The sequence below is a fragment of the Crocodylus siamensis genome, chromosome 5 (genome assembly GCF_052110815.1).
Source record: "Crocodylus siamensis isolate JL-2025a chromosome 5, ASM5211081v1, whole genome shotgun sequence".
NCBI lineage: Eukaryota > Metazoa > Chordata > Crocodylia > Crocodylidae > Crocodylus > Crocodylus siamensis.
Genome location: NC_143399.1, coordinates 138,247,649 through 138,257,531, shown reverse-complemented (window position 1 = coordinate 138,257,531; position 9,883 = coordinate 138,247,649). Strand labels below are relative to the sequence as shown.

Sequence of the window (9,883 nt, the reverse complement as noted above, 5' to 3'; positions counted from 1 at the left end):
ATGACATGGTTGTAGGGGGCTTTCAGGGGCCAGATCATGCAAAAAATGCAACTTGTGTAAGTACCCCAAGTCTTTTATAAATAATTACGCACAGTTATTTTGGCTGCCATGTTAAAAAAAGCCAAATAAGACAGAACACAGACAATAAAATAGTTAATTAAAGCCCAGCAATAAGTTAATGCCTGCACTAGCATATTACCTCTGTGCCCATGGGGCCAAAAAATGAGAATTTCTGCTTACCTCAGCCACAAATACTTTCCCTTCCCAACTTCAAGCCCAGCTTCAGTCATGTAACAGAAATGTAAGTAAGATTTTCGATTCAATACCTAGCAGATATTTGTCTATGTCACAAAAGTACCGGATGACTGCGTTACCCTCTGTTCAAAAGTAGTACAAGGGGCGGTGACGCTCCTTACTAAGATGACGGAACTGCAAAATTCCACAGTCAGTCCAATGGTAGTTCGTAATTCTCTCCCACTGCATCTGGTAGCATAGAGCTGTACTTCCTACTCCATTTGATGGTGTAAAAACATTATCAAACAGAATAGGAAATTCCATTTCAGAGTCTGAAGACATATAGGTTTGGTAATATTAAGAGACAATATGGGGTTTTCCTTCCCCTCTTCCCAAAATCTTTCCCTCATGGCAAAATTCCTGCTCAATTATGTATTGGCAAATTTTTTCAGGATGAACCAGAGTTAAAAACAGTGCTGTCCCCTCTTCCCTAACATTTTGCTTTGATTGTCAAGTCCTTAGCAAACAGCAGCAGAAATAAGCAGGGGATTTAAAGCTTTGCACTGGAAGGAAATGACCACAGAGCTGCTTTACTACCATATAATATATACAGATGGTGCACTTTCATTTATAATACAGCCTGAACTTAGTCTGTCAAACAAACTGCAAGAAGTAACATTCTGCAGCAATGTTTCAGATTGCAAGTTCAGCCAACAAATATCCTGGGGAGTACTACTCAATACTGCAGAAAATCAAAGGGAAAATTAACTAGTATTTTTTCGATTCCTATGAGCTACTAAAATTTTTTGATTTAGGGATCTACGTCACTCCTTATTGTAGAGGATATCTATGGTGCCAATTTCCTCCCAATGCTATACAAACTGAGACAAGAAGCAAATACCTGGAACTATATATATACTATTTGGCTGAGCAGAACAAATGCAATAAAACTGCACTGACTCCCAAAGGTATTTTAGATATTGTATATAATGCCCTATAAATACTACTTAGCCTTTCTTCCAAAAACTTAATATAAGTGTAAACTTTTATGGATCTTTTAAAAAGGATTAAAATTAAGATTAGTGTATGGAGAATACTTAGTAGGAAAAGGGGGTTGGGTGAACTTCAGGAGATACTACAAGGAATTTCTCCTCAGATCCTGTCACACAAGAAAGATGATCGTTTGGTTAAAAGCACTGAACAGGGATTCAGGAAACTAACTCAGCCACAGATTTCCTATTAATTGGTCTTGTCAAGTAATTTATTTGTAACTCATTTCTCCATCAGTAAATGGGTATAACCATATTTCATTTCTCCTACCCTATCTTTATGTATAATGAAAGGTATTTAGTGCATGGATTTTTTTTTATTTGCCTGTATGCATATAGCATGTAATACAATGGAAATCCAATGCATAATAATTCTCCCTCCAGTTAGTTTTCAGTCCTCTAATAACAAATCACACATGTAGCTACAAGATACACATGCAGCTACTATTATAGGTCAGCTTTTGCTAGCAGACATCATATATTTAACACTTACTTCCCAAGCCACATGCAATGAGCACCCTCATTTTGTGAAATTAAATGTTATGGGTTTCAAGAACTATACCAACAACGCAGTTTCTCACATGCTCCGTTTCACATGCACAGTTTCATTATTCTTCTCCCTCTGGTTTTAATAGATAACTGATGTAAATAAAAAGATGAATTAGAGATCCAAGAAGCTACTTCTGAAACTTCTCCTCTCTCAAGGCTGGCAGATGTTCACTCAATGGCACAATGGGATCTGGTGCCGGTAACCTCCTGCCATACCAAAAGTGACAGGAATCATATCCCTATCCTGCCACTGCCAGCAGAGATCCTGGGGCACAGGTCTGGAAATACTGGATAGCGGGAGTCAACTGATTCCCCCCTCCTGACAACTGCAAACCCATGGGCTCCCCTGCCAGGACCATGGGATCTGGGAACCTCTCCACAACCTAGGATCCCAATGAACCTTTACTGACATCCCAGCCCACGGGGACCCTAGGAGCAGAGAGAGGCTCCCCTGTCCCAGGGTCTCTGTGTGCCAGTGTCAGAAAACTGAGGATGCAACTGAGCTGACCTGCACATGTGGTTTTTTAAAGTCCCAGCACAGTGGGAGATGTCTAAAGGCAAAAAATCTGTAATGGTGACCATGACATAAAGAACATTTACCAACCATAACTGTATTGAAGCAACCACGATACTGTACCACCACTTTCTTCTACCTGTATAATATGAAATAGGTGAGCTACAGTATCTAAGATAAAGGGAAAAAAGAATGAAAGCTTAAAATATATCAGCAGCATTTTAAATATGGGTCAGAAGCTTTTACATTTCCTCCCTGTGGAAATTGCATGGCTACCCCCCATTCAATTCTCTGAAAAGTCAAATGGTCATATGGTATAAAATCCCATCATCTATATTTAGAAAGTTTTCTGAAAATTGCCTGTACAGACATTTTCCTGTCACCAGCCTGAACTCATGGGGTTTTGGAACATATTGGCAGTCAACTCAGAAGGAAAAAAAGCCCCGTATAGCTTTTACCCAAAGTAGCTATAATCTTGTGAGGCAGTCACAAACATCACATTCACCAGAATAAAAGGAGCTCCAGATATATCATGCCTCTGAGGCCTAGTATACATTCTTATTTGTTGGCTTTTAGGTTTAAATATTTAATACTCTCACATCTGTTATTTTGATTTAGAAATCTACTATAAACTATATTGGATGACACCTTGCGGGTAACTGTCTCCTTTGTGAATGAGAACACCTGAAACTTTATCAGTTTAAGCCCAAATTTGCCTTTGTTTGACTCTTTTACTTGAATGTATTTAAGTAGCAAATATCAATCTAGAAGCAAATTGTCAACATGCATATTTCTTGAAACTGTTCCTTAAAGAATCACTTTTGTAGAAGTCTATATGTAATGTGAGTGTCTGATGTTGTTTTAGATTATGAATTGTGAAGTTCACTCTAATTTTGTAATGCCAAGTTTACATCCTGCAAAGAGAAACATTTGGAATAAGTGCAAAGCTGTAGTCTGTCACTACAAAGTGACATGGTGTTATCAAGTAATATCTGGCAAGACACCACAATTGGATTGGATTCTGAACAGATTTGATAACAGTCCAAACTAAGGAAATCGTATCATCTGTTGTGTGTGACTGGTTATAAATTGTTTAGAACAATTTATCCGGCTATTGGTGCCAAAGTCAGTACTGAGAAGTGCAGCTTGAGACAGTAATTTTGGCCTGAAAGATAAACCTGAATTCCAATATTAAGAAAACATAATATTAACACACTGTTGTAACTCAGACAGCTGTCAAATTAGCTGTGCCACAAAATGAGCTGTGAGAGACATTAAGGTGCCAAGAAGTATCATTAATCACTTCGCTAGTGGATGATGTACCAAGTGGCAATGAATGTGACCATTATGGAAAGATGCTACTCGGTGGTGGTGCAGTTTAATATTGATCGCTCCATCACAAGAGCCATTTTACTGGAGACTGCTGATAAATACACACTCAAGTTTTGTAGTCATTGAAGGTGTTTCAGCTGTTATTCATCTATCTGACTTCAGATTATAAGTCATAGAAAGAGAAAGCAACTCAGTACTTTGGCTCAGCATACACAGTAATACCATGTAGTCTCCAGTCAGATCCTGTTCAAATGAGTTGCTTCAAACTGAGCATGAAGCTTTATGGACATTCATCTGGAAACTGACCTGAAATGGAATAACAATTCTAACTCTCTAAATTAAAGATCAGTTAGTGCACTTTCCTATACCAGTGCTACAGAGTTATGTAACCAGTGAAGAAGTGAACAGGAGGATCTCTAGTACCCAATCCCCAGGTGCTAGGAGACAGCCAACAGAAAACTAATGGCTTATTTTCTTTAACCTCCTTATCTAATTATTTTCCCCTCCTTTGGTCCATTTGCCCAGCTGAAGCAAAAGTCATCTGCCTTAACCTCCATTCCCAGGATGTCAATCTCTGCCCCACCTCTCAAATCTCACCACTGGCTTTCTGAGAGGAAAATATTTTTTGTGGGCAATGTCTTACTGGGCCAACTGCATAGTTGGGACACATTTAGATAAGTTTTTGGGCACAAGGTACCCTTTCTCAGATGCCCAGAGAAATCCATGCCTTTCACATATTACCTAGATTACTACAGCTACAGCATCACTCCAACACATCCCTGGCTTTGTGTCATTCTACAACAGGTTCAACCTTCTTGGTCTCACTTTCAACACTACAGGGTAACTGCCTACAGCTTGGTTCTCAACCACACTTCACTGGAAGATTTATTTAAGTATAATGCAACCACACAACGCTCTGGGCACATATACTCTGTTAAAGCAATAGAGCACAAAGTTCTCTGCATCTATTTTGTATAGCTAGATTGCAAAGAGGGGCTCTTTACATGTCTTTAAAAGAATCTTTGGACTCCATTCTTTGCTCAAATCTCTCACTTCTGCTCCCTGCCCTTCTTCCTCAAGGAAAGTAATTAATCTGGAAGGGGCTGATCAGAAGCTATTACATCCATGCAACCCCGTAACAAACATATACTTCTCCATGCCTTTCCCATGGCCCTTATCTTCTATTCCTCACAATTGTTTGCAGCTCTCCTCTCCCCCCTCCCCCCGCACTGGGTTCTGTTTCCCATTTCTCTTTGATCTCTTCCTTCTCCCAAAACCCTCTCTCAGACAGGGGGCTCTCCTTAAGTCCCCATATCTGGTTTGTTTAGTTTAGCAGAGTGGTCCTCAATCTTTTTAGATTCAAGGCACTCCTCTGCAAGTGTTCAGAATTTAGCAGTACATGATCTTAAAAATTAATATAAATTTGGCACATTATAATATAAACATTATATTTTTGAGATGTCATTAATTGTATTACTATATTATAATATAATATAATATAAAATTTAAGACAACAGCCATCCTTTCAGGCTGCTTCCTCTGACACTGCCTGGCCCTGTGCACCCAGCATGGCACCTGGGCTACCTACACATAGCTCCAGATCACTGTTGGGGACAGGGAACTGGCAGGCTAATTTTGTCCGAGTTATCGCAGGGCATCCCTCCTCCCAGTCTAAACTCTAGCCCAGGAATCAAAACAAATAGATCCCATGTGCTGGTCTGCACATACACAGCCAAGGGGGTTCTGGAGGATTCGAGAGGCAGGGAGGAGGGAAATATATGAGGCTCAGAAGGAGGGAAGAGCAGGCAGAGACAGCAGCAGGACCCCCTTCCCTCCCAGGGTCTGTACCTAAAGGGACAAGCACAGTCTCCCCACCACTGCTCCTCCAGGGACTCACAAGCCAGGGTCCAGAGCCACCTATGGCCTTGGGAGCATGTGAGAAACTGGGGAACAAGCTGGACAGCAAAGCATCAGAGCACACTGCTCACAGCAGTTAGTGCTGGGGCTGCCAGAGGGTGGAAGAGGGCAACCATGGGTGCCCCTTGCCTGTGTGACTCTGAGACAGGTGGAGGAAGAAATGAGCAGTGTACTTATCAACTTGTACAGGGGCCAGGCATTACAGCACTCCTGATAAGGTCTTGTGGCACTCTGGAGTCCTGCAGCACCATGGTTGAGAATCACTAGTCTAGAAAAATGAAGGCTGAGAAGAAATACGATTGCCACCTGTAAATACACAAATAGCAAATACTAGGAGGGAGGAAGGACGAGCTCTTTAAGCTATCACTGGCAAAACAGATTGACTTTTATTAGTAGATGTTTTGGTTGGGGAATCCAGGAAAAAGATGACAATGTTGAGATGGAAATACAAAGCGCCCGAGCGAGGGACTAACAATCCAGGGTGGGGGAGAGGAGTGGAACGCGACTAGGTTACATACCATACAATGTTAGCCAACTAAGCCCGGGGGTGGGAGGGGTGTGGAAGGGGGAGGGGGGGATCGCGACGCTGAGAGGGAAAGAAGATAGATACACACATACCCGTTACAGTGGTCCGCGATGAAGGAAGTGGCTCGGAGTGAGCGTCTCAGTCCATAAAGTCCGATCGCGGGGGTCCTCTTCGGGTGGGGCGGGGTCGTCCGTGGCAGCGAAGTCCTCTCGACGCGAAGCGAAGCGGTGGGGGGGCGGTTCAGGCGGCGGCGTCCTCCGGGTCCGGTCCGGCGGCGGCTGGTCTGGAGGGGTCGATGAACTGGCGGTGGCCCGTGATGTGCTCCACGTAGATGTCGCGGGACCAGCGGATGGTGTCGGACACCATGAGGCAGCGCATCAGCTTGGCGTAGCGGCGGGAAACGCGGCAGGCGCGGAGGACGCTCTCGTTGTTGGGGTCCCAGGCTCCGAGCGTCCCCACGATGAGCGCGTCCACCGTCACGTCGTAGCCGCGGCTCCTCAGGGTGTCGGCCAGCGGGGCGTACTTCTCCCGCTTGCGAGCCCGGGCCTCGGTGAAGGCTTGGCGCCGGTTCTCAAAGGGGATGGTGACGTCCACCATCACGATCTTCTTGGCCTCGTGGTCCGTGACGACGATGTCGGGGCGCAGCTGGCTCTCGCAGCCCGGGACGGTGCGGTTCACGGAGATCTCCCCCGTCCCGGCTGGGATGGCTCGCACCAGGCGGTCCTGGACAGCGTTGTGGCGCAGCTGCCAGGCTCTGGCGTGCGGCCTGCAGCTGCACAGCACGTGGGGGAGGGTCTCCAGCGCGTAGCCGCACCGTCGGCACCTCTTGTCCCAGTGGCCGAAGCGCACGGCTCCGTTCAGGGGCAGGCAGTTGAGGCGGGCGCGGTGGAGGAAGCGCCAGTCCGCAAAGCGCGTGAAGCTCCCGCTGGGCATGAAGTGGTTGCTAGCGTCCCACTTCGAGGTGGCGTCGAAGACCTTGCCCTGGTCGGGTTTGGCCCTCAGGTCGCCGGCGTACTTGTTGCGGACGGCGTCCTTCAGGAACCTCTCCAGGAAGGTCCTCATGCGGGGCGTGACGGTGATGCGGTCGGCGTGCGGGGCTGGGCGCAGGCAGACTCCCAGCTCCCGACCCTCCTCGGTCCAGCTCCAGGCGCAGCCGATGCGGTTCCCGAGGCGGCGCGTGGCGTTGCGGGCTCGGCTCCACAGCGAGGCAAAGTCCCCGCCGTCCCGACTGAACTCGCCCTCGAGCGAGCCGCTGAGGAAGGTGGCCAGGTCTTGTCCGGCGGGCTGCCGCCCGATCCTCTTGCGGGCAGTCTCCTCCAGGGCGCTGGCGGCGATGGTACTTACTGTGGCGTCCGGGCAGGTGAGGAGGCGGAAGGCGTGGGTCACTACCGCGATGTCACACAGGTCTCCCATGCGGGGCACGTTGGCACCTCCTTGTCGGTAGGGGATGTGCAGGACCTCGTTGCTGGCCCACAGCGGCAGGTGCAGCCACTTCTTGAGCAGCCACTGGATCTCGGTGTCCGCCTTCTTGAGGGGCGTCTTGGGGACCGCCGAGCCCCTCAGGACGAACGCGACACAGGGGATGAGGAAGGTGTTCACCGCGTCGATCTTCTGCCAGGGGGCCAGCAGGGACGAGTCCAGCTTGCGGGCGTCCTGCACGATCCCGGCGATGGTTTCCTCTGGAGTCTGCCTAGCCCGATGGCCGGTGGGCGTTCCCAGGTGGCAGTAGGCCTCGCCATCGCGCAGGTGCTTCATCGCCTGGCCCTGGACCGTGAGGGTGGAGTCCAGGACGCGGCTCTTTCGCCTGCCGTCGATGTGCAGGGAGGCGCACTTGGCGACGTTAAAGTGCAGGCCCATCCATCTGGCCGCCTCGGAGGTCACGTCCAGCATCTGCTGCAGCTGGGCGGCGTCGGGGGCCAGGAGGACCAGGTCGTCGGCGTAGGCCAGGACGCTCAGCTTCTGGCCGTATAGGTCGAGCCCGCCGGGGCCGCCCGCCACGGCGCGAAGGAGCGGTTCCATGGCCAGGTTAAAGATGATGGGGCTGAGGGGGCAGCCCTGTCTCACCCCCGACCGGATGGGGATCTCCGCGGTCTCTCCGTCGGTGGCGCGGACGGTCGTGGTGCAGCCAAGGTAGAGCTCTCGCACCGAAGCGATGACGCCGTCCGGTAAGCCCAGCTCGCGGAGGGTGTCGAAGATGTGGCGGTGGGGCACGGAGCCGAAGGCGTTGGAAATGTCCAGCCACGCCACCGCGCACTGCTTCCTGGTCCTCCGGGCGTTGTCCAGGGCCATCTGGAGGGTGAAATTGTGTTCGTAGCAGCCCTCCGTTGACATGAAGCCCTTCTGGCTGCGGCTCACGGCCCCGCCGGTCACTGCCCAGTCGGTGATGCGAGCCGCCAGGCAGCTGGCGTAGAGTTTGGCCACCGTGGAGCACAGGGCAATGGGTCTCCAGTTGCCCGGGTCGGTCGGGTCCCCTTTCTTGTGGATGAGAACCGTCATGGCCCTCTTCCAGGCGGCGGGTGTCCGATGGAACTCTCTGCACCTGTTAAAGAGAACAGAAAGAATAAGGCAGCCCGGGTCACGTTTTTTGAGGAGACCGTACCTGATGCCGTCCTTGCCGGGGGCGGTGTCTCTGGTCCTCTTCAGGCGGGCTTCCACTTCCCGCGGCGTGAAGGCCTCCTCGAACCCCTCTGCCGGGGGGACGGGGGTCAGCGCTTCGACGGTCGCGGGGCGTGGGGTGGCCACCTCTGCCGGGGGGTTGAAGACCCTGCTAAAATAGCGAAACAGAGTCTCCCGGGGGACCTGGCAAAAGGCCAAGGGCCCCTCCAGGATCTCTCTCACCGCCTTGGGGCGGTTGGCTCGGTACAGCTTCTGGAGCCGGGAGGCCGCTGCCGGGTCGTAACGCTGGCGTCTGGGTCGTCGCTGGGGCTGCGGTCTGTTGTCTCGTCGCGTCGTCGGTCTGCTGTCGTTGCCTCTCCGGGGTTGGCCCGGGCGGGCGGCCGCCGAGAGCTCATCCGTGAGCCGAGTCACCGAGGCCTCGAAGGTCTCAAAGGTGGCAGCCCAAGAGAGCTCCTCCAGCCAGAGGGCCTGCCACGGGGTGGGCATCCTCTGCTGTGGGGAGGGCTCCGCACCCGGGGATTCCGAGACGCCCGGGAGCTGGAGGGCTCCCGGCGGTTCGGTCTCCCCAGGCGGCTCCGGGGTCCTCGGCGGGTCGGGCAGCCTCGGGGGACCGGGAGGAGGGGTGTCCGGTCGGGGTGTCACGTCCGGTCGGGGAGCTCCAGGAGTCGACCTGCTTGGTGGCGTCGCTGGGGCAGGTCCTTCCGTCGGGTGCTCCTCGGAGGCCTGGTCCGGAGGGATTGTCGGCGGGGCGGTCGGCCTAGCAGGCCTTCGCGCCGCGGTGCGGGTCAAGGCGGCGGATCTCACCAGCGTGCCGGGTTTCCTCTCGGCTCCGGGACCCTGGCAGACCTTGTGGTGGTTCTTGAGAAGTTTCAGGGTCTCGTACTCGATGCCGCAGCGGGAGCAGTAGAAGGCTAGGCGCAGCCGATGGAAGCGCCGGAGATGCTTGTTAAGGTCGTTGTGTGCCCTGTACTGCCTGGGTGGGTGGCAGGTGGGGCACAACAGCTTCGCCGGAAGAGGGAAAGGAAGGAAAGTGAGCGCAGATGCATCTACGCCGTCGCCTGGGTCATCCGTGGGGGGATCGGGTGCCGGGGGGGTTCGGGGCTCCTCCACCAGCATGGGGAGACCCGCAGGAAGGTCGTCCTCGAG

General features: G+C 51.1%; 1 protein-coding gene across 1 annotated transcript; it reads right to left on the bottom strand.

Annotated features, from left to right (window-relative positions):
* Positions 1-6,175: 6,175 nt before the first annotated feature.
* LOC149864668 (uncharacterized protein T26G10.4-like) lies at positions 6,176-7,906 on the bottom strand. The gene has a single exon (XM_090049113.1). The coding sequence runs from the start codon at positions 7,874-7,876 to the stop codon at positions 6,362-6,364; it is 1,515 nt and encodes a 504-aa protein (XP_089905239.1). The 5' UTR covers positions 7,877-7,906; the 3' UTR covers positions 6,176-6,361.
* Positions 7,907-9,883: the final 1,977 nt, after the last annotated feature.